This window comes from Neofelis nebulosa, chromosome 2, assembly GCF_028018385.1.
Source record: "Neofelis nebulosa isolate mNeoNeb1 chromosome 2, mNeoNeb1.pri, whole genome shotgun sequence".
NCBI lineage: Eukaryota > Metazoa > Chordata > Mammalia > Carnivora > Felidae > Neofelis > Neofelis nebulosa.
In genome coordinates, this window is record NC_080783.1 from 203,772,941 (window position 1) to 203,800,732 (window position 27,792).

General features: G+C 55.4%; 1 protein-coding gene across 2 annotated transcripts in view; it reads left to right on the forward strand.

Moving 5' to 3' along the window:
* Positions 1-1,824: 1,824 nt before the first annotated feature.
* RUNX3 (RUNX family transcription factor 3) overlaps positions 1,825-27,792 on the forward strand; it is a 59,580-nt gene continuing 33,612 nt past the window's right edge. The window contains exons 1-2 of one of the 2 annotated variants that reach the window (XM_058718604.1): positions 1,825-2,017; positions 2,219-2,366. In XM_058718604.1, the coding sequence (XP_058574587.1) occupies positions 2,309-2,366 (58 nt within the window). In that variant the 5' untranslated portion in view covers positions 1,825-2,017; positions 2,219-2,308. The remainder of the gene's footprint in view (positions 2,018-2,218; positions 2,367-27,792) is intronic. The other variant, XM_058718605.1, reaches the window with a different exon arrangement.

Sequence of the window (27,792 nt, forward strand, 5' to 3'; positions counted from 1 at the left end):
ACAGACCCCAAATTACGTCACGGAGACTCTGGCAAGGAAATGTTTACGGTGTCCTCACCCAGTCGCCTGTCCCTCCGAGAAATGTGTTATCCCCATTTGATAGGGAAGGAAACTGAGGCCCAGAGCGGGGAGATGACTCGCCCCAGGCCTTGCAGCTGGGATTCAGCAGAGCTGAGGGTGGAACTCAAATCCGACTCGAGAGCCCTGTGGCTTTCACCATAAACCTGCTTCCTCCCTGGAGAAATGACAACCCATCACCGACTCTGCCATTGAGGGACAGAAGACTGAGCCTTCACAGGGTTCCAAATGAGGCACAGGCAGCGAGTCTCCGAGGGCGGCCTGCTCCCTAGTGACCAGCCTGGCTGTGGGCGGAAACAGGTCTCCGTGGGACCTCGGACAAGCCTCTCCTCTCTCTAGATGCCCGCCCTGGTCTGCGTCAGCCTAGACACTCCCGTGAGTCCGAGGATGGTTGCTGGGGCCCAGCTCCACACTCAGGCTCCCTGAGAGGGACCAGGGGCCAGTGCCCGGGCTTCTGAGTCTCAGGACTGAGTTTAGAGGGCGCTGCAGGGTGCTGTGTGCTACTATGGCTGAGGCCCAGGCTCATAAACCGGACGCTGGGTTCTAATCCCACTACAATACTCTGTGGCCTTGCACGAGCTGACTTCAACATCCTACGCCTCAGTGTCTGACCTATGCAATGGGCGAGTACAGCTTGCAAGGGAAATGGTGAAAGCCACCACCCTCCCCCCCGCCACACACACACACACACACACACACACACACACACACACCTGAGGACACAGAAGTGTAGAAGTGAATCATTTCCCATGTCTTTTCTACTTCAGAATCCCTTGAACCCCCTGGGCCACAAAGGATTCAAAAAGTGCCCTGATTAAGGGCCACGGGGCGGGGCGGGGCGGGGCCAGCCCTGGAGGCCGGAAAGCCCAGGCACATTAGGCTGCAACAGAGAACCCCAAGGACATGAAAGCGGGCAAAATGAGCAAAGGGCTTTGAATGCCAAGCTCAGGGGCTCAGAACCCGAGCCCTGCTGAGGGCTCCTTGGCCTGGACGGGCCCCCCACCGCCAGCTTTCACAAGGGAGGCCTCGGCGTGCAGGCTGCGCTGGGGTGTGAGCCCTGGTGAGGCCAGTCCACGAATTTCCCTGTGTATTAATCCCACGTCCCATAAAATCCCCCTCCAGTGCCACACATGTGGACGCTTCTCCCCGGCAACGGTGGCGGTGGACCGTGGCAGGGCGTCAGCCGCAGCCCAGGGGCTGGGTGGCGCGGAGGAGAGCCCTGCCACCCGCCGGTGGGTCTGGGGAGGGCCCTCGGGCCTCCGGGCCCGCCCAGGCCAACACTGGCCTTAATTAAAAATGAGTCTCCTGCAGGATCCAAACCACCGCCCGGCCACCCCCTCCAACTGCTTTCGGTTCTGCTCCTGGGCCGCGTGCTGAGGCCAGCCCCACAAATAAAAGCCATCACTTTTTTTTTTTTTTCCTCTCTCTCTCTCTTTCTCTTTCTCTCCCTCTTTTTTTTTTTTTTCTTTTTTTCCAAAAAGAGAGAGAGGCAGCCACAAGATCTTCTAAGAGGCCGTGACATCACAGCCCAGGTGACCACAGCCCAGCCAATGGGCCAAGGCCGCGAGCTGGCTTCTTGTATCCTGTGAGCTGAGGTTGGGTTGACACTGTGAAGGCCTGGTCCCTCAACCACAGAACCACAAGGCCAGGCCCTCAGCCGCCTTCAGGGCCCTGCGCGGGAGCTGGTTGGCTCCCGGTCCTCCCCACCCCCGGGCCGCCCTCGCACCCACTGGAGCCTGGGCTCTGTCGGGGGTGAGCCTCATTCATTCATTCCCCGTGGCGCTGATGCTGGGCCTGGCTCTGCTCTCCCTGCCCTACATGCTTCTCCGCCCTGGCTGCCGAAGGCCCCTTCCCGCCATCTAATGATACACTCTGCATACGCTTCTGTTGAAAATTTGTGGCTAGACATTCCTGTGGGACTGGGAATCCAAATTCTTGGGTACAAACAGAAACTTACTTTCCTTGGAGATTTCTCTCTCTCTCTCTCTCTCTCTCTCTCGCTCACACACACACTCTCGCGTTCTTTCCTTTTTTCTTTTTCGTAGCAATAGGGGGGGAAAAAGAGACAAAACAAAACAAAACAAAACAAAAAACAAACAAAAAGCGACACCACCACCCTCCCCCCTTTTATTTTCAAAAGTAGCCAGGAAAAAATAAAACAACAGCCAACCAAGTCAATCCCAACCCGACCCCCTGAAGGTCTGATTTCTCGCCTTCCTCAGAGAGGGGCATGGCTTCGAACAGCATCTTCGATTCCTTCCCGACCTACTCGCCAACCTTCATCCGCGGTGAGTAACGATTGCCCAGGGCCCTGGGCTGAGCCTTTCGGGTGGGGAGCTGTGGCCAGGCCCCGGACCGCGTCCCTCCACCGAACACCCTGGCTGCCTTCAAGGGCACGGCCTGCCTACCTAAATCCGCTGACTCTTGAAAGCCTGAGGTGGGAAGAGGGGTTGGTGGCCTCCGTGGTCTCCTGGAGTGGACTTCTGTGGGACTTTTCTCCTCAGTTGGTGGGGACAGCAAGTGGTAGGGGAAATGGATACCACAAGACCTCAAAGGCCGACCTCGAAGGGTCCTGGGGTGGAGAGGACATGGAGGGAGTCCCTGTGACCTGAGGCTTCTTGCCTCACTGACGGGGCCCCTGGCCCACCTGGAGAGCTTGGACCCTCCCCCTGAGCTCAGGCAGACGCGGGCTCTGGGGCACACTCAGTCCTCCCAGAGCCAGACCAGCTTCTGTCAAGAGCCATGGATCTAAAGATCTTTCTGAGGACTTCTCCAGTGCTTTCCAAGTCGTCCCGGACTGAGGGAAGCAGAGGGAAGAGACGGCTACGGGCTTTTGTTGAGAGCTTGCATAGCTCTGGGGCGCGCTGAAACTGGCCAAGTGTCGGGGGGCGGGGGGAGCAGGACCGGGAAGGTTTATAATCTTGGTCACAGAGGAGAAGAAAGTGTTTCTGGCTGGATTTGCCTCTATTCGTGGCCTAGAGTGAGTGACCCAGAGGTTTGGGCTGTGTCCTTCAAAAAAGATAGGGTTCCAGGATCCCCCACTTGGGACCGCTGATGGAGGCTAGGGTTCAGGGGGAGACTTTTCTTGCCTCTGTCCGGCTCGTAGGGCTGATGCGCCATGGTCTCAGGCCACCCCCTGCTGCCTTCCCCCACCCCCCGCCAACCCCCAGCAGGAGTCCAGATGGGGCTGTGGCACCTGAGACTGGGGGTCCAGTGGCCCTGAGCCTGCGTCCCAGGTCAGTGGCTACCTTGCCCAGTGGCCTTAGGCAAGTAACAACCTCTCTGTTGTGACCCCTCCGGTTGGGACATTCCGATCGTCTGAGGCTGTGGATGGGCCGTGCAGGAGGGCAGTGCCTCTGGGTGACTCACGGAGACGGGGTCTCCTCCAGAATAGAGAGAGGAGCTGCGTGGGGTCTGCGACTCCAAGGTTCAGGGAGCTGGGGTTGCCTTTTCTCAGCTGAGGTGGTCAACTGAGATACCGAAGTTGGTCTGACTGTCTGTCTGCCTTTCTGCCCATCGGCCTGTCCCACTGCTGGCTAACGGAGTGACTCAGAGACCGTCCCTGGGCGGCCAGCTCCGGGCAGGGACCGAGGCACGTTTGGGTGCTTATCGTTTAAAGGTTTCTGCAAGGGCTTGTCTGAGGTGGGACCCCTTCCTCCTCCCTAGAGAGAGGCTGAGGCCGGCTGCATGGCTGCAGATGGGGACGGAGTCGTGGCGGGGGGAGGAGGGGCCGCCACCTCTGAGGCGGATACACTCCCGCCAAACCTGGTTGTGGCTGGTGACAAGCAGCAGCCTCAGGTCTGGGAGCTGACAGCCTTCCTTCAAACTGCTCCTATTATAACGCAATCCCCCTTTGTAGTCCTCGGAGCTAATTAAAGGCAGTCTGTGGCAAGAAAATAAGAGTTTATAAAAACCATTTGCTGGGTCTTTGTAATCAGTGTTTCTCCCTCCATGAACAAGATGGAGGGCTGCAGAGTTTAAAACAAAGCAATCTGGGGAGACGAGATGAAGGGACCTGCCACTGAAGATGGGCTCCTGACGCCGTGGAGCCCGAGAGAGAGAGGGCAGCCGGCAGCAAGGAGCGGGAGGGAGAGGAGAGCTGGCGGCTTTGGGCCCCACGTGCGCCCACAGACAGGATTCCTGACGGACAGGGACACAGATGTGCTTTGTAAGACAGGGTCCGCGGGGAGGGCTCAAGGTCTGGGGCCCGAGGCGTCCGTCCACACTCTCTGACCGACCCCTTCTCTCCTGCCCAGCTCCATTTCCCACATTCCGTTTACGGCACGCTTACTTTGGGGGATCCGTCTCCCCCAATCTGCCACTTCTGTCCCCGGAGACATCCAACCTCTGGGCCGTAAAGTCCCGGGCTCCATACTGCCCCACGTGGGGTCCTCAACCTATCCTGAGTCACAGATCTTTCTGGGGTCTCAGGAAGCCTATAGACTCCTTCTCAGAATCACATTTTTTAAGTGCAGGAAACCAAACCTGTGGAAATACGGTTATCAAACGACAAAAAAGCAAGGGGTGAGGTCTCTGTCGTGACACGCTGCGTGAAAAGACCTCAGGAGGCCCAGGAGCCGCCACAACCCAGTGGCTGAGCGGAAACATTATTTCTGGATAATCTGGGACGGGCCCCGAGGAGACAGAAGCACACCTAGGATTTCCACTGGCGACAAAATCACGGTGGAAATAGAGGCTGAATTTTAGTTAGAGATTCATGAAAGGAAGGATGTCACGTGTTTCCCACCCCAGTCCACAGATGTCCTGAATTCCGTGCAAAAGCAGAACTCCAGGCCTCGGGCCCCGGTCCCTCAGCAGCTCTCAGGACGTCTCCACCCCTGGGGAGCCTTGGAACACGTGGATTCCCAGTTCCCAAACTCACCTCAGTTCACTCTGGAGAAGAGGCTGGGGAAGAGGGTGGAGAGACGTTCGGTTCCCACCCTGAAGTATCGGGGGAGGAGGAAAGCAAGAGGGCAATGCTCAACTCGAAAGGCTGGCAGGCTGCTGGCAGAATTCCAGGCACCAGGACGGAAGGCGTGAGAGGCCTCCTGGGGTGGCCCCTGCACCCTCCGCAAGTCTCCGTCCTTCTCCCTCCTCGTCTGCCGGGACTAGACCCGGACACAGGGTATTTATTCTTCTCTTTGGCAAATGGAGACCCTGAGACCTAACTCTGACTCAGACGTACCGTGCATCTATGGGCAAGTCCCTTCCTCTCTTCGGGCCTCGGTTTCCCCATCTGACAAACGCAGGCGATGGCTCTGAGGATGCCCAAGGGCCCATCCGCAGCTCCACTGAAGGCCAGGGCCCTTGTGCTAAACGGCGCATGAGGCCCTTCTCTGGGGCACCCCCCTGGCAGCACACCCCTAAACGGCACCCTCGCAGGCAAAAGCGCTCCCCTCAGGACACTGAAGGAGGGGAGCCTTCTGGGGAGGAAACTGGAGGAAATGAGCCTGAATTGCCACATGCGGGATTTAGGAGACCCTGGGGAGGCAGGGGTTCTCGTTTATCCAGTAATTCTGCAAAAGCTTATCAGGGAGTAGAGGGCACAGCCCAGATTCAAGCTCAGGCTGTGGACCCTGACTCTGCCCTTCCTTCGCTAACTCCGCATCCGGGGACAAGTCACCTCACCTCTCTGTACCTGTCACCCCGTCAGTAAAATGGGGGTGATGATTATATGCCAACCTCACGGGGCTCTGGAGAGTATTAGACGAACAGGGCGCCTAGCCCGGGTGACACGCCCCACAAACATCTTCGTTCTTATAATTTCCACGAGCCTGGCCTTGCGCTGGGATCTTGGACACAAGGGTGCCTGGGTCAGATTCTCTGTCCTTGAAGAGCTCAAGGTCCAGTGTGGAAAGAGATGAGTAAGCTGAAAATTGCACTGGGGTGTGGGTGATCCATGTTATAAGGGGGAAAGAACGGAAGTCTAGAAGTTTGAAGAGGGGTACTAACCCGGCTGGGTCTGGCTGGGTCTTGCGGGGTGAAGAGGTGACAAGGGGGGAAAAGGCATCCCCCAGAGAGAGAACGGCCTGGGGCAAAGGTGTGGAGACAGGACTGAGACGACTCTGGGCGCCCCCACCCCCGGGATGGCGGGAGCCGGCGGAAGCATTGAGGTGGATGGACGGCAGGTCTGTCGGGCCTCCAGTCTGGCCAAGGTTCTCGAAGCCGCGGTTGGGTGGGCAGTTGACTCGCAGCTCCTCCCCCCGAAGACGCCCGGGAGAAATGGAAAACGGCCTCTTGGGCATGAGGCAGGGCTGCGTGGAGGCGGAGGGTGGACAAGGTGGCACTGGGCAGATCGGGCCCGGATGGTCTGACTCAGAGGTCACCGGACAGGGAGGAAGCTGCCCAGACCAGAGAGGTCAGTCACCGTCCTTTCCTAAGCTCTGGGCAGTGGCCAACAACAGGGGACTCTCCTGGGTTTTGCCCTGAAAGTCCCCAATCCCAGGCACCTCAAGACAGTTGGTCACCCTCAGCGGTGTGCCCATGGCAGCCTCCCCCTCCCTCCCCAGCCCTGGGAGATGAACGGACTGACCAGACCGACCGCCAGCTATCCTGCGTCCACTATGGTGCTTAGCTGGCGCCACGTCTGCTGGGCCCCTTTGACGGTGGCTCCCGGGGCTGCCCTGCACACACCCGTCTCCCCAGACCACCCTGTCTGTCCCAAGTGCCCCCCGGGGAGACATTCCTGGGAGCCCCCCACCAGCCACAGGGTCTGGGCGGGCATGAGCCAGCCCCACACAGTGGGACTGTGTGTCCAGGCCTCACCCACGCCCGCTACGGCAGCTGGCGGCCCCCAGCGGCCCCACTGGTCACATAGAGGGCCCATTGACGCTTCGGCCTTGAGGTGGCCGCATCAAAGCTGAGGCTTGCTTGGTTACCTGAGCGAGTAGGGGAATTTACGGAGGGGAGCGGAGCTGGGAGAAGGATGCCCCTGAGCAACAGGGCCTGAAAACCTGACCCTCCAGAAGGTTCTGAGAGGCAGGGGAGAGCAGCCTCCACGGATCCCAGCCTTGCCTCTGAGCCAGTCCAGACTGCTCGATAGGTGGGGAAACTGAGGCCTGGGCTCAGGGTTTGGCTGGGCGGGAGGAACGGGCAGCAGATACGCCCGTCCTTACTCCCGGCCCCTGAGATGCCTCATCGGCAGAACCTTTCTCAAATCCACCACCCAGTGTGTGCCCACCCCCCCGCCCCGGGAGCTGGGGAGTCTCACCCAATCTTCAAAACTGAGCTCAAACACCCCCTCTGCCAGGAGTCTTCCCCGGGACCACCTGCAACCACCCAGGAGCCCTGGCCTCCCAGGGCCAGCCCTGGTGCCCAGCTTGGTGCTGAGTATCCCGCCGACCTGGTAGAAATAAGAAGAAGGGAGGAGGGAGGTGGAAGGAAGAGCTTTAGCCCCTCCATGGAGCCCAGGCCCTCTGTCATTGGCCTTGAAAGAGCACCTCCCAAAGGCAAGCCCCCCCCCCCAGCCCCAAGCAAGGAGGGGCTCTGGGAACTGTGGGACTAGCAGGGGAGTAAGACCCCGTCATACCTTGGGAAGTCTCGAGAACCCAAAACAGTGAGCCCGTGCAGGATACATGGAGCTGGCAGATGGAGAGTGCCACCTCCTGATTATACAGAAGGGGAAACTGAGGTCCAAAGAGGGGTCTGGCCTGGGTAAGGTCCTATTCAGCAACAAGAAACCAAGTTTTCTTGCCCACCCAGTGACAAACCTTCCACCCTGCACATAGTTTAGGAGTCAGGCCGACCGGGTTTAAGCGGTTTTGTAGCCAACATGTTGATTCACCTGTTTGAGTCTCAGTTTCCTCCTCTGTGAGATGGGTCTGGGAGCACTGCCCTCCAAGGGTGCTTTCCAAGAGCGAATGGGGCCTGTCCCGCAGCCCTGTGCTGGCCCGCGTGCAGCAAGGGCTCACTCAGCGGTCTGTCTCCTGCTGGGCATGGGCCACTCGGCTGGGCCTCCAATCCCATCATTTGCCACGGCAGATATCCCCGCGTCTGGTTTTCTCAGTGCCAGAGAGGGGTAAGCACGGAAGAGGCTGTAGGGGGACCATGAGACCCCTTGCCAACGGCCCTCTGGGAGGGTGGCAGAGAAGAAGGCGTTCTATGGGGACAAGGCAACATAAACTGTGGTTACAAGCCCAGGCTGCAGCCTCTCGAGGCTTGCCTTAGACAAAGCGTTGCTCCTCTCTGAGCCCAGTTTCCCCATCTTTAGAATGGGGAGAACAAACAGTAGCCAATTCAAAGCTTGTTGGATGGGTTCAACGAGGATATATGTTACGTGCTTAACGCAGGGTCAAGTGCAGAGGGTTAGTGCAGAGTCAAGCCCTCCATAAATGCTGGAAATTATGGCTATTTAATGTTTCCCTCCTCCCGGGGGAAGTTCCTGTCTGATTCTGAGCGGGATAGGCAAAGTGAGAAAGTTGCGTCTCTCTCCTCTGGCCTCCCCCTGGGGTGCCTTCCCGGGCCTTCCCCTGTCCCCTCCAGGCCTTGGGAGTGTCCTGCCCCACTCTTACCCACCCCACCCCCCACTTGTCGAGAAGGACCACCCAGCGTTTCTTGCTAAATAGGTGGAGAGAAGGGAGAATCGATGGACCAGGGATTGAATGAACCAAGACTGACCAGCCTGGGAGGTTTCCAGTGGCCCCCTCACTTCCCCCTTTACCGTCTGGCTCATTCTTTGAAACGCTTGTTGGTGGGAGCCTGGGTACTCCCGTCCGATCGGCACCGCAGCGTGATGGTTTAGGTTCCTCTTTGGGGTTTTCTTTCGCGTCTGGGAAAAGTGTTTTTGGCAAAAGGTTCAGACTTACATGTGGGCGGAAAGGGTGGATGCCCATAACTTATGATTTGCAGAGGTGACCAAAGTCTCCCCCCCCCGCTTTAAAACGTCCTGCATTGCGTGATATGGTGACTGAAATCCCACTCAGCCCCTCTGGGGTGCCCATCCGGGACCCCGTAGCCATGACCCTTTAGCATCAGTGAGTCTAACTGGTCTGCTCATCTCTGTTCAGAGGAAAAGGTGGCTGGGTGCAGAGCCAGCAGAAGGTATTAAGGGAAGAGGAAACTTGGGGGCGTTCCAATGAAAAAGAGGGCAAAAGGAATGGGGGTGAGGAGGAGAGGAAAGGTCCGTTTTCTCCATGCCCTCACCTGAGTGCTCCGTGGCTAAGCACCGACACCCCCATAGCCCTTGGAAGTGCCCCCCACTCTGAGGCTTCCCCTGAGTCATCCCTCAGCAGACCTGAGTCCTGCCCCTGCCCACGGAGGAAGCAGGGGCAGGAGGTTAGACCCGCTGAAGCCCCTCACACAGCTCTGGACACTCTCATGTCTCAGGAAGATGTGTCAGAGCCAGGATGGTGGGAATGAGGAGCCCCTTGTTAGCGGTGGTGGGGGACCCAAAGGAGAGCCTGTTTCCCCCCTAAAAAGCCACCGTATACCTTCCCGAAGGGGAAGGGAAGCCACCCCTGAGAATAAGACTTTAGAAAAAAGACTGGAAGGAAAACACTACAATGTCATAGTCAATGCTACATGGTGCACTTATGGCGGGGAGCCTTTGTTACTAACCCTTTGGGTGACTGAGCGTTTTCTAAACCTTTAAACACTGAGCTGGGCCTCCTGCCAGCCTACACACCACAGTGTGGGGCCAGCCTGCTCCTGCCCAGCCTGGGCCCCGCTGGCCACCCCTCCTCTCTCTTCTTCTTGCCAAATCACCGCGTCTGTCATCCTCCTCCAGGACCCAGCCCTGTCAGGCTGTGAAGGAAGGGTCTGCCCTGGGCCGGGCAGAGCCACGCATACAGCAGGTGCTCAGGAAACGCTTGTGTGGCCTGTGTTGTGGCCCTCATGGGGAGACCGTTTTCCCGGAATGCCCAGGACTTGGGAAGTAATGGGGACCAGTTGGTGCTGTTAACCTTCTGGTGGACATTTATTAAACATCGACTGCATGCATGCCACACACTGTTCTGGGAAATGGGGATACAGGAGCAGACGAAAGGCAAAGATACCCACCCTCCCGGAGCCGATGTTTTAGTGACGAGTGGAAAGAGTTCACCTCTGGAAAATGCCCCGGGGAGTTAGGCCAGCACCCCTCGGCCTGTGCCCTTCTTATCTATGTGGAACCTCAGCCTTCCAGGACTTCCATAAATGCTCCCATGACCCCACTAGATATTCATCACAGGATCTTCACCTCCGTGGCGGAAATGAATAAACAAACAGACTCGGTGATGGTGTGACCCGCGGAAAGTAATATTTAGGAGGAGGAAGGCAGTGAGGAAGGGACACAGGAACCACACTTCTTGATGACTTATGGTGTGCCAGGCTCTGTGTGCGGTTCCTTTCCAAGAATACCTCATTTCACTTCATCTCTACCACAATCCATGTAGCAGGGGGTTATTGGTATTATCCCCACTTTACAGATGGGGAAACTGGGGCTCAGCAAAGGGACGGGACTCACCCAAGGTCATGCAGCTAGTAGCTGGTGAAGCCCAGATACGTGTCATCATCTGTCTGACATCAGAGCCAGCCCAACAAAGCTCTTCCTTCTACCTGGCAGACGTCTCTTCTTCTTTAAGGCCTGGCCTCACCACCTCCACGGAGCCCTCCCTGACACCTCCAGGCAAAGTGATTCATATTCTCCTCTACGCAACCAGTGCAATTCCTTCTCAAATGCTTCCAGAAGGCTTCACAGAAAGGGTAGAGTCTGAGGTGGGTAGGTCTGGAAAGGAAGGAACATCAGTGGTCCAGGCAGAATTAACAGTGCTGGCTAAGGGACGGAGAAAGACTACATATAAAGAGTTTCTTAGAGATGGGAGAGCTTGGGGGTCTTGAGGAGAGGCTGAGGGAGAAAAGGCTGGAGAGGAGGCCGGCCTAGAGGTTGGGCATGGCCTTCAAGGCGGGGAGTCCAGGCAGGATCCGAGTTGGGCAGTGATGTGGGACAAGGCATCCCACGATGCACCAGGCCGCCTCTGAAATAGGCCAGTGCAAACGTGCGCCTTGAGCGCGTGTACGTGTGTGAACAGAGACCACAGGGGCCATCCCGCACCCACTTGCAAACCCTATTTTTATCACTCCCTAGACATACATCCAAGCCACCGAAGCACTCTTGTTCTCAGGCACGTAGAGGGCTCCATGGAGGTGCACATCTCTGGTCTGATGAGGACAAGGGCGATGGCGCAGAGCAGTCAAAATGCAACCCATCCCAGGGAGAATCCCGGCACCCAAGGCAGCGACACAGTTTGCAGGGCTCAGTGCAAAAGGCATACAGGGCCCCTTGTACAAAAAAATCACTGGGAGTTTCAGGATGGCAACCGCGGGACATTACACCAAGTGTGGGGCTCTTCTAAGCAAAGCACCCTGAGCGGCTGCACGGATGGCATGTGGTAATGCCAGTTCTGCCTAGAACAGCCCCAGGCCGGAGGGGCCCAGGGCCCGAGAAGAAACCTCTGTCTCCTTCCCTTGACTTGCGCAGGCTTCCATTCTTCATAGAGTCCATAATTTATTTTTATTATTATTTTTTAACGTTTATTTTTGAGAAAGAGAGAGACAGAGCACGAGTAGGGGAAGGGCAGAGAGCGAGGGAGACACAGAATCCGAAGCAGGCTCCAGGCTCCGAGCTGTCAGCACAGAGCCCGACGCGGGGCTCGAACCCACGAACCGCAAGATCACGACCTGAGCCCAAGTCAGACATTAACCCACTGAGCCACTCAGGCGCCCGCATGAGTCCATAATTTAAAAAATAATAATAATAAATTAAGCCTAGGGTAAGATCAGAGCTTAAAGATTTTAGAAGCACCAAGAACATTAGGGAAACTACAAATCCATCAGAAACCCTGTATTTTATATTGTAGAAATCCTAAAGGATCTAGGAAATTTAAAAAGAAACTATAATCTCAACACCCAGAGAAAACCACTATCATTCGATCTATTTACTTTCAGACTATCTTCCCCCATTTTTAGTATTTGCCTCTGGAGTCTCTCTTCCCTTTATGGGTGAGGCCATACAGAGACATAAACGTATCCGGGAACCTCATCAAGAATGTTAAGAATCATTATGCATATACGTCGGGATTCTAGGAAGAGGCTAGAGTGGCTCCGTCCAACAGAACTTTCTGTGATGACGGAAATGTTCTATGTCTGTGCTGCTCAATGCTGTAGCCCCTCGCTGCATGGGACTATGTGGACTTTCTCTTTTTCCAACTCAAAGTGTTTAAAAAGTCTTACACACAGCCAGCACGGGTTGCTTTTGTAATCAGAAAAAAAAAAAAAAAACGCTAAAGATTTTAAGTTTGAGATACGTTCAGTGTATAGGGGGAAAAAACACTTTAGATTTTTAAAAGCATGTCACTGGGGAAGATTGATCCTGGCAGAATGAGATCTATTTTTGTTTTTCCTATCAATGCTCATAAAAAGAATGTGGGGTTTAGAATCAGAACCTGTGGGTCTGTCTCCCGGATCTGCCACTTACTGTCTGTGTGGCCACTTAACCTCCCTGAACCTCAAGTTCCTCATCTGTAAGATGGGGATATTGACGCTACTGACCTCCCCAGGCTGCTGTGGGGACTGAATCAGACAGTGAAGGTGAGTGCACAGGGGACCAGCCAAGCGAGGGAAGAGCTTCGGTGCAGACGATTTTCTGCAGGGGTCGGGTAACCACGCATCTCTGTGAGGGGCATTACTCATCCGTCTCGCTCCGCTCTGTCTGCCATTTCCTAGAAACCAGGAAATGAGGGGGGTATCTCCCACCGTGTGTTCGGCAGATGTTGTCAGGTGTCGAGCAGAAATAAAGGGGCTCTGTGACCAAACCAGACTGGGGAAGGCTGTATCAAACAAGGTCCAGCCGAGTATTTTGCTGAAGGACTTTTCAGAGCCTTTAATATGCTAATGAACCTAGGCTCCTCCTGGGGCTGGTGTGCTGAGGCACCCACTTTGGGAAAAGCTGCTCTAGCAAGAGCCTTTAAACCTATAGGCACGGGGGGGGGGGGGGGGGGGGGGGAAGGGTGTCAGGGAATTCTTTTTTTCAAGGAGAGAGGAAATTGTCGAAGACTTGAAACAGCAATTAGCTGGGTGCTCAATACAAAAAGGAAAAGTACAAAATTGGCATTGATAAAGGTGTAATTGTCTAGGAAACCCAATTATAACAACTTAACTCTTAAGTAGTTATACTTTAGCAGCAAACTCTTACATACAGCTCTCACTAATGCCTCTGTGAATCCTCACAACCGTATTAGACAAATGCTATTAAGTCAGTTTTATAGAAGAGGAAACTGAAGACCAGAGAGGTTAAACCACCTGCCCAAGGCCACCCAGCTGGGGTTCCACCCCAGGCAGCCTGTGTCTGGAGAGCCTGTGCACCTTACCACGGCACAGCAGCTCTGAGTTAATCGAGGTCTTCTCGGGCTGAGGAACATTCCTTCGCTTGCACTGGTCCCCTTCCTGGGAAGAGCTGCCAGCACCAGGCCTGGCCGATGCGAGCCAGCTCCGTCCCTTTTTTGCTGGGTGAGTCATCGCCTTCCCTGGGCTTCAGCTCTCTCATCTGAGAGATGGACCAGTTGACATTTGAGGACCGAAGAGGGGAGGTTGGTAAGGCACCATGCACGGTCCACTCAGAAGGCACTTGATATACGGTGGCCCTCTCTCTCACCAGTGCACAGATGGGGAAACTGAGGCCCAGGGAGGTCAAGGAAGGACACGGCCAAAGAGGAGCTTGCAAACACTCCAGAAAGCCAGGCCGAAATCCCATGGCTGGCCCAGGTCCACATGTGGTACAAACAAAGGGCTTCTTTCTTCTCTGGCCGGGGCCCGTGCTATCCTTCTCGTAACAGCACCGTGAACACTTTGGTGAGGGCGCCTCCCTCTGGGTTCCTCTCCTAAGCGGTCTCTCCCACCAAGTGCGGATTCTGTTTGGCCCAGCGTCATGCCCAAGCCTACTGGCCTGGGCATCTTGCAGAAGTCCCCTGAAATTCTCCTCTCGGGTGCCCCATGTGGGGTGCGGGACACACAGACATGCCTCTGCCCCTGGTTAGGGACCCCCGGGTTTGCCTGGTGATACATCTCTCTGCCCTGAGTCACCTCTGAAGTTGACTGTGCCAGTGCTGGGCTCCACACTTTATATACATCACTGCTAATGTTCACAACCTTGCGAGGTGAACATTTTCATCTGTGTTTTGCAGGCGAGGAAACTGAGGCCTAGAGAAATGAAGTCACTGGCTCGAGTTCACATAGTTTATAAGCGGTAGAGCTGGGGTTCAAACCCAGCCTCTGCCTGCCCCTCCCGCAGGCACAGCCCAGTGCATGAGAGGCGGTTCCTGAATACATTTGCTCACCTACACACCCCACACCTTCCCTGCACCTCTGCATGTCAGGGGCTCTGTTGCTGGGGTGGGAGTTGGGTGGTTGACCCTCACATCTGAGCTGGGTCCCTCCCTCAGGCAGGGCCAGCTTCTTAGACTGTGACCTATGGGGTGGCACAAAGCTCCAAGTTCAGTAGGGGACCCCACACTTGGGTTACTGCCCTGCAGCCGCCATCTTGAAATTCTTAATTTTATCTTTGCCTTTATGCTCTGTAAGTGAAGTCGGAAGAGACAGAGGAGAATGCGGGGACAGAGGTGGGCTCAATCCTGCCCCCCCCACCCCGCCACAGGCAGGGCTGGGCATGATTGCGGGCATGGGGAGGACAGGTGCCCATGACCCATACACCAAGGTTTGGGGTGGGGGCCCGGATGTCTATGAGGGTCTGCACGCACCCCACGGTGGCCCCGTGTCCAAGGGGTACAACGTTAAGTACCAAATACCAATGCCACGACAAGTTAAGAGAGATCACGAAAGAAAGCTAAAAGCTTTGTTTTCCTGCTTTTTTTTTAAATTTTTTTACTATTTATTTTTGAGACAGGGAGAGACAAAGCATGAACAGGGGAGGGTCAGAGAGAGGGAGACACAGAATATGAAGCAGGCTCCAGGCTCTGAGCTATCAGCACAGAGCCCGACACGGGGCTCGAACTCACGGACCACAAGATCATGACCTGAGCCGAAGTCGGACGCTTAACCGACTGAGCCACCCAGGCGCCCCTGTTTTCCTGCTTTTTAAACAGGGGCTCTGTATCTTTGTTTTGCACTGAGTGCACAAATTGGGTATTGTGGCAATCAGTCAAGCACAAGAGGGGACCTGGGCTTCTACACCCTCCCTTGCCAGACCAGGCCCCACGCCAACACCCAGCACCTTGCCCCAGGGAAGCTTGGCCCAGAATAGTGGGCCGGAAGTGGTGGGTGGGCTCCTGATGGCCTCCCTGCCCACGTGAACAATGAGTTGATCGGACAGGCACCTGACCTGGGCTTTTAAATATATCATGGCTCATGAAAAGCTCATAGAAGCCCCTGTTGCCTGGGGGAGGCAGGACTATGGCTCAGCCAGCGACAACCAGAGCTTGCAATCAAGCTGTGGTCAAGATTGGAGCTCAGTCTGTGACCACTTAGGGGGCTCAGATTACGGCCTTATCTGTCTTGTTCACAGCTGAGTTAGGTCTAGTTCATAGGATGTGCTCAGGAAATACAGCTGGAAGGATGAATGGGGAAACACAGTCTGCTCAGAGAGCCGAGCCCTGGACCCTGAGAAGATCTGCACTTTTCCAACTAGCCAGCCGGGTCATGATCTCGCAGCTCGTGAGTTCGAGCCCCGCGTCGGGCTCTGTGCTGACAGCTCGGAGCTTAGAGCCTGTGTCGAATTCTGTGCCTCTCTCTTTCTCTGCCCCGCCCCCGTTCATGCTCTGTCTGTCCCCTCTCTCTCTCTCTCAAAAATAAATAAACATTAAAAAAAATTTTTTCTTTTTAGTTAGCCAGGCCTGGAATCTTAGCTCTGCCCTCACTCCCTAAAGCTAGTTACCCTCCCTTCCGCTCAGTTTCTTCATCCGCACAATGGGGAGAAATGACAGTTCAGAGAACTTACTAAGACAGTATTTAAAGTGCTCAGCTCCACCAGCAGCCCATGTGAAACGCTCAGCTGGGAGCATTAATGTGATTACATCAAGGAGCCCGCAGACGTCTACCTCCTCAAAGATGCCCGGAGGATTCGCTCCGGCTCTAAGGGTTCAGGCTTCAACATTTTTTGAATGGTTTTCTATATTTTCCAATTTGTTCCAGTGTCCTTGTAGGATGGTTGACAGTGATGCAACTCGGGTTTGAACTTCGAGGATCCACCTCTACATGGATCTTTCCCCCCAGAAATACGGTGCTGTAAGAGCATTTTCCCTTAGGATTTTCGTAATAACGTTTTCTTTTCTCTAGCTTTACTTGATTATATAGGATACATGTGACACGCAAGAAACGTGTTCGTTGATGGCTTATGTTATTGGTGCGGCTTCCAGGCAACAGTAGCTAAGGGTTGGGGGCGTCCAAATCCGTATGCAGAGTCTTGGCTGCACGGGGGTCAGCGCCCCTAACCCTCACACGGCTCAAGGGGCCAAAACTAAATGTGTCACAGGGCCAGGGGTGGGTTGGGTGAGGGATTCAATTCATGCTGTGTATTAACAGAGGGTTTTAAATAGACAGTAAATGAAAGGAGGCGAGTCCGAGTCAGCATCTGTCGAGCACCCACGGGGGTCCCAGCCTCTGGAGGCCCTGAGAGCATCTGGGCCCTGTGCCCTCCCGGCCATGCACCCCTGCCCTGCATGCGCCCCTCCCCCACATACACTCGGCCTTCAAGTCAGACCGGCCCCGGCGAGGGGTTCTGGGTAGGATCTGCCGGGGCGGGTGCGGCCTCTGCCACAGCTTGGCAAGGCCCCACCTCCGCCTTAGGCCCCCACGCCTGTGTGCCAGCGACCCCCACACTCGCCCTACCCCCACCGTGCGCCTATGAACACGCACATGCTCACACTGGCAAACACACATCTGAGGCTACACCCATTGCAACATACACCGGACTTTTCAGGAACCCCTGCCTGCGGGGACCGAGGGACACCTGGTGATGTGGTCTGACGGAGGCCGCAGGGGGAAGCTGCTTTACCCCCCCTACCCAGGCTGGTCCTGCTTCTCTGACCTGGAAATCCCTCCTCTTCCTGGGGGGTCCCCAGCACCTGCCACTGGCCCCTGTCCACTGGGCTGGAGCTTGAGGGAGGAGGCCCCCCAGGAACCCAGGACTGATGGGACAGAGTACAGGCCCCGGCCCAGAACAAATTTGCTCAGCTGGGAGAGGCCTCAGAGATGCCTACAGGGCACCCGTCATCTGACAGGGCGGGGAAACTGAGGCCGGGAGAAGGAGGGGCTGCCCAGGGTCCCCAGAAAGGTGGCAGTGGAGGAGACGGCCTGGCCCAGTGGAAGCCCACAGCAGGGATGGCAGTGAGGAAGACAGGCTCTGGGTTTCGGCGTCCCCCCCTCCCCCCACATGTCACCGGGGCCACGTGGGGACCCTCCAGCTCCAGCAGTCTGATCTTCTGGGAGCTCTGGAAGGCTTCAGGGAGCTCCTGGTGAAGTCCACACAGCTCCCTGGGTGGTGGGGGAAGAGGATGCAAATAGGAAGGGGCCCTAGGGACCTGGGTTAACCCCCTGAACTCATTTCTGGCCTCTTCTTCCTGTGGGGTCAGTTAAAAAATAGCCTCCCATCTGCCGGGGCTGGGGGAGGGGGGGTGCAGCCAGGCTCCATCTGGGGCTGTCAGGTCCCCCTAGCCCAGCCTGGTACTCATACCTGCCCACTCCAACACCGCCCGCCGCTTGTCCCCGCCCAAGACCAGGCTCGGCTGTCTGTGGCAAAGTGACCCATCTGACAGAGTTTTTCTCCCTCTGACTCAGCAGCGAGTATCACTACCACTCTGCTGAAGCAGCCTAAAGCCCAGGGGGCTGTCATCTGAGTCTCTGCCTACCCATTTTACAGATGGAGAGGCTGAGGCACAGAGGAGTCAGGACATAGGGCAGGATCTGGCCACCAGCTTTTAGGCCAAAGCCCTGTCCATGCTTCCCAGGGATGCCGGACTGTGCCCCCCTTATAGAGCAGGCAGCTGGTATGGTGGGACAGGGTATTTGCACCCCCAGACTACAAAGCCCACAATTCCCTAGAGCAGGATTGGTGGCCTACATGGGTGTGGCCCCTGGAGGGTGGGACAGTCAGCCTCACGTGAGGTCAGGCTGACCTGAGGTGCCTCCCAGGGGCCCTGTTTCCCTGCTCTGGGACCTCAGCCAAGCCACTTAGTTCTCAGACCCTCAGTCTGAGATCCGTAAGATGGGAGCATCCCTGCCCCGGACAGTGATCGTGAGGACACACGGAGATGCACAAGGCCTGGGACATGGTGATGGTGTGCTCAGGTAGCAAATTATTCACAAGTAAGATGTCTGCCCGGGCCTGAGGTCACGAGCACCCTCAGCCTCTTGTCATCTGTGAGGCTATTCTGGTTGGAACCGAGGATCTGGGGTGGAAACCATAAGCCTTCAACCATCATGTGGACAGATGGCTGGATAAATGGGTATTTTTCAGCCCAGTGCGACTGGCTGGCTCAGAACTGGTCCTAAGGGAGGAATCTGGGATGGACTGAGACCCGTATACCAGGGTGTTCCCGGCAGTGTCTTCATGACAAATGCAGAAACACCCTAAAGGGCCGGCCCCAAGGGAGCACTATGGTGGTCCGTCTGGGGAAGGCGGGGGGGGGGGCGGTAATCTTCACACTCCTACCCCGTGTTCCCATGCCCGACAGCACAGACGCGTCCCCTGCCATCGGGGATAGGACTTCACGAGGGGAAACTCGCACAGTATGTTGGTGCATTTCAAAAGCAGGTTGAAAACAGCATGCACTCTGCGTTCCCAGTGTTAAAAAGGAAAAGAAGGAGGAGGGGAAGAGAGAAGAAATTAAATCTATACATACAGTAGGAGTACCAGAAGGCTAAAAACCAAAATGCTAACAATTGTCCTGGGTGGCAGGATTATGGGTGGTTTTAATTTTCTTCTTCATAATTTTATTATTTTCCAATTTTTCTTTAATGAATGTGTATTATTCTTATAATCAAAAAGAAATGTGTTTTAAGAGACAGGGTGGGGGATTAAAGATTGTTGTCCTTTCATAGACTCTAAAACTGAGGCCCAGTGTGAAAAAGATACTTATTCACTTACTCATTCATTCATTCATTCATTCATGCTCAATGCTTCTAGACACCTCCCTAGAGCCAGGCTCTAAGCTCCACAGCCAAAGAGCTGAAAGCTCTGACCTCAGGGAGGTCACAGTCTGGGGGAGTAAAAGACGCGATGGCAAGTCCTTACGATGCATTCAGACAAGGGGCCACAGAGTAATGAAGAGAGAGAGGCTGAGTCATCCTGGGAGCATCAGAGATGGTCTCATAACAAAGGGAAATTACTACAGGGCTTTGGTGCATAAGCAAGTGTTCTGAGGTCCCAGATCAGGGGACGGTACCCCTTGAAAAGGCATCATGGGCTATTAGAGAGGACCTACTGTGCTCAGGGAGGTGTGTCCGGAGACGAAGCTAGAATGTTCTGCGAGCCAGGTTCTTCAAGGGCTTTGAATTGCCTGACTGTGCCACTCAGTGGTCATGTGACTCTGAGAAAGTTGCCAAACCTTCTGGACCTCAGTCTCCTCACCTGGAAAATGGGCTAATGACCTCACGGGAGTTACTATAAGAAGCAACCGAGGAAACGACTACAATGTGCTCCGAACGGCACCCGCTGTGTAAGCAGGGTCATAACACGGCTTGCTTTGATTATTTGCTATTATTCACGCTTTATCCAGGAGGCGTTCTGGAACCCAAAAAGAGTTTTAGGCTGGAAATTAATGTCCATTCATTCATGTACGTACTTCATTCATTCGATAGATGTTTATGGAGACGCTCGTATGTATCCAAACACTTTTTTAGGCAGTGGGGATAAAGTTGCCAGACCAAATACAGGACACCCAGATCATTTGAGTTTTCAGATAAATAAGTAATCGCAATATCGGGGACCACTTTATACTAAAAAAAAAAAAAAAAAGTGTGTGTCGTTGATCCGAAATTCAACTTAACTGAAAGTTCTGTATTTTTATTTGCTTAAACTTGGCAACTCTAACCGGGAATGCAACGCCAAGTTAAAAAACAAAAACCTTCCCCTCCTGGACTTGACATTCTACAGGGGAAAAGAGACCATTCATGAGGAGAGGTATAATTTATCAGGTGATGATAAATGTGCTGAAGAAGTATAAATCAAGAAATAGGGATGAATTGGTTTCCTAGTGAGGCTATGACAAATTACTACAAATTTCGGAGCTTAAAACGACATGCATATATTATCTTACGGTTCGGGGCGGGGGGTGGGGGGGGCAGGGGTCAGAAGTCCTATGTGAGTCTCACCGGGTTGGAATCAAGGTATCGGCAGGGCCGTGTTTCTTTCTGGAAGCTATGGGAGACTCTGGCTCCTCGCCGTGTTCAGCTTCTCCAGGCCACTCACTTTCCTTGGATGGTAGCCCCTGTCAATTGTCCATATCACATCATCCTCTGACTGGTCTCTCCTGCTTCCTTCTTTTACTTCCACAATATAGATATATTGATACATCGAGCTCACCCAGGGAATCCAGAACTGGCTCCCCATCTCAAAGCCCTTAACCTTCATCACGTCAGCAAAGTCCCTTTTGCCACATAAGGGAGCATATTCATAGATGATAGGCGTTGGGATGTGGCCATCTTTGGGGGTCATTATTCTGCCCTTGTTGAAACACAGGGGCTCAGAGAAGGCTGTTCACAGAGTGGGGCAGGGACCCGAATGAGGCGGCGAGTGGAGCCATACAGACAGAATGTTCAGGGCTCTTCTGGGAGAGGGAAACATATGTGCAAAGGCTCTACAGTGGGGGTATGACTGGTATTTAAGGACCAGCAAGGAAGCTAGTGTGGCTGGATACGGGGAGGGAGAGAGCGAAAGGAGATGAAGACAGAGAGATGGAAGGGGGAGGGGGGCTGGTCATGCAGAACTCATAGAGCTAATTGGTGATGCCCCTCCCCTCTCCTGGCCCTCAACTCCCCAAACCCTGTCTGTAATCGCCATCCTGTTCTGCTGAGCTGACGGTCACTCCAAGAGTACTCCCATCAAAGGCCAAACTCCTCCCAGAGGTATTGCAAGATTAGAAGGAAGAAGGTTTCCCTGCAACATGAGGGATTCAGGTTAGATGTTTAAAAGAGCTTCCCGTGTGCTAGCGGGAAACCATCAGTTTCTACCAGAAAGGTTGGTAACACGTGAGAGACTAGGTCTTGACTGAGGGTCGGGGGCGTCAGTGCCCCAGAGACCCCACATTCAGGGGCCAGCCAAGCCCCCAAGATGACCTAGAGGAGATGGCCACTGGCCATCCTGTGACCTCAGGAAGGCACGTCCCCTCCCCAGACCTGTTTCTCCAATGCAGGGCAGTTGGACTTAAGCATCTTCAAGGCTCTCCCAGTGTGGACCCGCTGTGATTCGCACACCCTAGGAGTCTCCGATTCTAGGGATCGTATATTCTGGGACAGAAACCTTGTAACTGTGTGACCGCAGACAGGTTACCTAACCCTGCTGAGCCCCAGTCTCCGCACCGCACCGGAAGTGGGGAAGGTCGCCCGCCGGGCCCACCTCCTAGGGTGGGGTGATGGGGACTTTGCCAAGCACACAGGGAGCGCCCAATAAACGTGAGCTTCAGTGACAAGGATTCTAACATTGTCGGTCTCAGAGACTCAAGTCTGCGACCCCGTCTCCAGGAGCCTGAGATTTGCTGGCTGTGGGATTGCAAGTCTCCAGACCAACCCCCCCCCAAAACTGCCAGCGTGCCCCCGACGCCCTGGCCTCCCCCACGTGCTGGGTGGCATGCCTACCCCACAACCACATGAAAAGCCATTCCCCCAGGGTGTCCCCACACCTGGGAAAACCGGCAGCCTGCCCGGCGCTGGCCCCGCCTGGTGGCCAGAACACCGGGCAAGATCAATGAAGCCGGGCTCCCAGTGCAGACACCTTGTTCCAATCAGGGCTGGGCGCCTTCCGCTCCGGACCCCCGCCCAGCCCCAAGCTGCCACCCCTCCCGGGCCCTGTCCAGCAGCCCACGTTTCTAGCCCCGTGACCCCTGAGACACGGTGCCCACGGCCTGACTCCCCTGCGGCCCGCCCAGACCTGGACGTTGACGAGCAAGCTGGGCAGTGGGGCAGACGGAGGGGCACCGGCCAGGGATGGAATCAATCCATACAAACCCCTCCCATCTCCAGCCTCAGTTGCCTCAACTGCACACAGGGCTACTTAAATTCACCCCATCTGGGTTCTCGGGGCCATTGTGGGAAAAGCAACAGAGACAGAAGGCAGAAAATGTCTTAGAAACCGTGGACATGCCCGGTAGAGAGGAGGGGTGAGAAAGCAGGGGGTGGGGGGGGGGCGGGGAAACAGTTCTCCCCTCCTCCGTCTGGGTCCTTCTCTCAGCCTCCAGGTCTCGGCTCAGAGGTCACCTCCTCCGAGACACCTGCGCTAACCACCCTGTCTAAATATCGGTGACCACCTCCTTGCCCTACCACCCCCCCCCCACCCAGTCACTCTCTGTTCCTTTGTCCTCATCTGTTTTTTCCAACATTGCAAGACACTATCAAATACGGCACGTCTGTTTATTTACCTCCTTGTTTATCTTCTGCCCTCCCAGCTGGAATCAAAGCTGCATGGAGCCCCCATGCCTGTCTCGTCCATAGCGGTGTCCCTGGCACCTAAACGAACCGCTGGCACATGGACTATAGATGCTCAACGAGTGTTTGCTGACCAAACGAATCTAGTGCCTTCTCCCCATCTGTTTCTTATTTTTCTGCTTCTTTTCCATCCCAGCCACCCCCCATCGAGTGCAGGGCTCCCCGAGGACAGGACTGGCAACATTTTTGCCGTGTTCCTAGGGATGGGGCCAGGCCTCTGTGACCTAAAGGAACTTCACATCATCGAGCCCATCCCTGATTGAACTGAGCCTCAAAGATGGGGCAGTAAGAGGGCCCAGCCCCCACCTTAGGTCTGAGCACCTTCTATGATCCCCTTCCAGAAGCCCCCTCAGGTACGGCCCGAGACACACAGGTGATGAACATCACACTCTTGCCAGTGACAAATGGGTGCCAACAGCAAATGACAAAGAGTGCCCAGTGTCTGAGCCTGTGGCCCAGACATGCCAGGCAGGGATTTATGAGCCTGCTCGGGCCTCTATTTGGCTCCGCCCACATCCTCAACACCTCCGCAAGGGCAGATCTCCCTGGCCGCACCCCCAACCCCAGCCATCCAGCCCTGCTGGCCTTTGGCCTCTGGGGGTCATCTGTGGACCCTGGGCCACAGCTCTGTCTTGCTTTCATGGCGTCTGTGGTCTCCACGCAGCCACGCGGGCAGCAAAGCTGCCTGGGTGCAACGTTCAGCTCTCCCCTTTACCCACATTGTGAACTGGAGCAAGTTCCCAAATTTCCTGTGCCTCAGTTTTTCTAGCGTTATAACGAGGATGATGACAGGGGGCCTCACACATAAGGTGGTCATGAGAATCAAATGAAATAATACATGACAAGTATAGACAGCGTTATTATTATAATTGAGGGGACCGGGCCCTGGGGTGAAGCTCCTGGGGTGAGCAAAGTGCAGTTTCAGCATCAAGAGATCTTGGTTCGAATCCCAGCTCTGCCCCTTCCTGACTGGATCCAGGAGAGTCACTCGGTGAAATTCAGTTCCCCACCCATAAAGCAGGCCCAACGACACATATCTGAAGGACTACTGATAAGATTTAAGGAGCTCAGTAGGGAGCATGCTCAGCAGGGCCTGGGTACCCGGCAATGCCCCACATGGGGGTGTTGCCATAATGAGGATGCCTTTAAGGGCCACCAGATCATTCGGCTGAGACTGAGCTGGTAGACAGGACGATCTGCTTGAAACAGTGGTCTTGCCAATAATAAATACTCCTCAGCTTTGATGTACTGTGGGCAGTTTTGCAACGGTATACAAATTTAAGCATTTCTGTCCGTTTTCATTTTAGAGCTCTGGGCAGGGGGAGGGGGGACCTTTTTCTATTTTTCTATCTCTTGCTTTTCTTTTAAAATATTTTATTGTAAAATATAGTAACAGAAGAGTATATAAAATATAAATATTGTTTAAAGAATAATAATGAAACAGACATCCAGGTACCCTTAGCTGTGGCTTCCGGACCTGGGCACTTAAGGCGCCTGAGAGGTTGAGAAGGACGAGACAAAGGCTGGGCCCTCCAAAGGCTGGTGCAGGGGAGGGCTGGGCCAGCAGGCAGGGGCTTCAGATCAGCTCCAGCTGCCAGTGAGCATCCTATGTGACCTTGAGCAAGTCTCTGACCTCTCCTGGACCGCGGTATCCCCAGAACTGTCATAGATTAATAAGGAATTCCAGAACATTGAAGATGGACAGTCTTCCTGAGGATCAAGTGCGGTCCAGTGCACTTATCTCCCGGATGCCCAGAGGGGGAAGGGACATGTCTGGGGTCACCCACCAAGAAATAAGGGGATGGCTCCCCTGGAGCCAGCAGCCAGGTCCATGAGTCTTGGGCTTAGCCCAAGTTATAGGACACGACCGCCTTTAGGCCTCCTGCAGCTCCAGTTTTCTAGGATTCGTTGAAGACGGGGACTCCTTTGAGTTTATCAAGATACAAGGTGCAACTCCTTCCCCAGCCAACGAGGGTGGCAGAGGAAAACCGGAACACGAAAGAGTGGAGGAAGTTACTAAGGAGAACTTCTAACCGGTGAGGGGTAGTGGGAGTCCGGGACTCCTGCTCCACGTCCCAGGCCAGACTCGAGGCAGCGACCCACAGAGAGCGCTAATAAATTCACAAGGGGAACAAACAACTATAAAACTGGGCCACACCGCCCCCTCCCCGGCCCCAGCCCAGTGGATCCAGGCCCCTGTCACTGTCGCACAGCGTGGTACTGGGTGCTCCGTTAGCCACTCTGTGTGCCGTGAGTACCTTCTGCTATTTGGAAACAAAAAAGCTTGACTGCGTGTGTCACCCTCCCCCACGGAGCGTGGTAAAGATAAAATATTGTGGAACGCAGGGTGGTGAAGACACTTGCTTTGGCACGAGAGGAACCAGATTCCAAACCCGGGCTTCCTTTGCCGTGGGGCAGCTTCTCTGAGCCTCAGTTTCCACATCTGCCAGGTTCACAAGATTGGTTGGAAGTTCGTCTCAGATAATGTAGGTGTTAAAAAAACACTGCTCCCTGGGCCCAGGCCCAGGCCCGTGATAGGGGAGATGTTGTAATTGGCCGGCGGGGTGACTCGTGGGCAGGACCGGTTACATAATTTGGGGGGGGGGGGGGGGGTGGCAGTCAGTGCAAAATGAAAATGCAGGCCCTTTGTTCAAAAAGTATCGAGAATGTAGGGGCGGTGACGGCAGAGCATGAGAGCAAGCATAGGACCCTTCTGCAAGCAGGCCGCTGTCCAACCCCCTGGGGCGCAGGCCCAGGAAGCCAGCCCTGCCTATGGGACGTCTAGGGCAGCTCAAACCCAGTTCAGGTGGAGGGGCTGAGGCCATCGCTGTGCCGAGGGCCACCGCCTCTCCCCAGGGCTGCAGCTGGGATCGTGGCCGCTGGGCCCTGCCACTCTCGGTGGCCACTGGAAGCAGCATAAAAGGCCAACTGTTCTCCACCGTTTTTATCTCATGCCATGCATACAGCACATAGTTGATTTCTTTCCGCAAAGGGCTGCGCTTTTTTTCTTTTCCAAGGGCGACGCTGGAAAGCCATGTGGCTTTTATTGCTGGCAGGAATGTCTGAGGCGTTCCTTCTCTACCACATGAAATGGAGCCGTAATCTTCATCTGCGTAAGGCCAAAGCCCCCGGTCTCCTCAGAGCCATCAGCCTCTGAGATTAATTAAGGCTTCACAAGGACTGACAGTCATTAGGACCTTTTTGGGGAGGTGGAAAATCCCTAATGGGACCGACTGGGCCAGGGAGCCGCTGGGTGGGCGGTGGGGTGAGGAGGGCCCGCCATGGAGAGGGAGGCCCCCTGGACCAGAGTACCTGGGGGGTAGGGGACTGGGAGGGGGTTCCAGACTCTGCCCCTGGCCTAGGCTGTGACTTTGAGAGAGACCCTCTCCCTCCCCGGGCCTCGGTTCTGCCATTGGATAAACGGGAGACTTGGACAGGGTAGCTCAGAACCCTGTTGAGGCTGACATTATAAAATTCTGACTCTAATTCTCTTCCATGACTGTAACTTCAGGCATCTGATTCTGGTCCATGAGAACAGAGCGTGGGGCCAGGCTGCCTGGTTGGGATCCCGGCTCCAGCTGCGTGACCTTGGGCGAGTTTACGTCTTCAGTTCCCTCACCTGTAAAATGGGGGTGACTGTACCTCCCCAGTAAGAGCACTGTGAGGCACAAATGAGCATAAAGTGTGGGCTCACGCCTGGCATGCCGGAAGACCTTAACTGTTGTCAATAATGGTTAACAGGGCTCAAGATTCTAATCCCGTGGTTCCGATTCAATTCCAAGACTTGGTTTCCGACTGGCTCCTCTGCTTGCCATCTGATTGAGGTTTGGAGGCACTTTAAACCTGAAAAACCTCCACTCTAGGGAGTGCAAGGGGTTGACAGCCACTGAGAGGAGCCCTTTCTCTCCCTGGCCGCCAGAGCCGAAGCCCCATCCTGGGCCGGGGAAAGAGTACGCCCTCCCCGGAACCCTCCTGGGCTCCCGGCTACCCAGGCCCCTCTCACCACTCTCTGTTCCCCCTCCCGATGAAAAATTCTCCGATTTGATGACTCTGCCAAGCAGCTAGCTCTGCACCTACCCGCTGATGTGGATGCAGAGCCTAAGGCACTCTGACCAGCCAGCAGAGCAGAGACAGAACCTGGATCAAGGAATCACGTTGCGAGAAGGGCCCTCACATTCTGAGGCCCAAACGAGGGCAATTATTAGTCATAGACCAAGAGGCTCTACCAGAACTGTTTCCTCATTTCATAGATGACCAAAGTGAGGAGCAGGGAAGGTAGCAGGAAGACCAGACCCCTTGATGGGAGCCGGAACGAGAGCCCCCTCCCCCGACCGCTGATGGGGCCTGGGTCCTCTCCCCCGGCCAGGCTCACACTGAGACCACCGCTCTCTTCCATCCTTCCCTCTTGTCTCTGCAACTCCCCAAGCTGAGCGCCCTCTCAGGAGGACCTGCGAGGAGGGGGTGGGGAAGAGGGGACCAGTGCCACCGGAGGAGGACCAGGGCTGAGGAGGCGGGGGTAGGCAAAGGAGCCCCGTGGGCTTGGCCTCAAAGTCACAGTGAAACTTACCTGGAGGCCCGAGGGGAGTCAGCCTGGCACCTACAGGGACCATGACAGGGCACTCTCCTTGTTCAGACGGGGACACTGAGGACCTGAGAAGACACACAGACTCTGACATCTCCCCTGGAGCAACGGGTGCCCAAGGTCTCCTCAGGCTGTGAGGTGGCACCAGGAGACCATCATGCGGGTCCTGGCCTGGCTCACCTACTTGGCCGAGGCAGAGTGGGCAGAGGTCAGGGGTGGCTGTCAGCCCGCCCTGCTTTCGGTCGCACCACGCCGCCCCTGGCCTTGCCAGAGCTGAGTCCCAAGTCTTGCCTCTTCCTCGGTGAAACAGGTCCGGCCTCTCCCACTTTCTGGGCCTCAGTGTTCCTGTCTGTACATTGGGGACTACAGCCGAGTCTGTCTCCTCACCGGCAGGTTCGGAGGCCGGAGGAGAGCACAAGGTGGGGAAGCCTCAGCAGATGACCCGTGCAGCCCCTGGCTGCCTCCCAGCCTGGGTTCAAGGGTCTGCTGATTTCCACGCCTGTGGC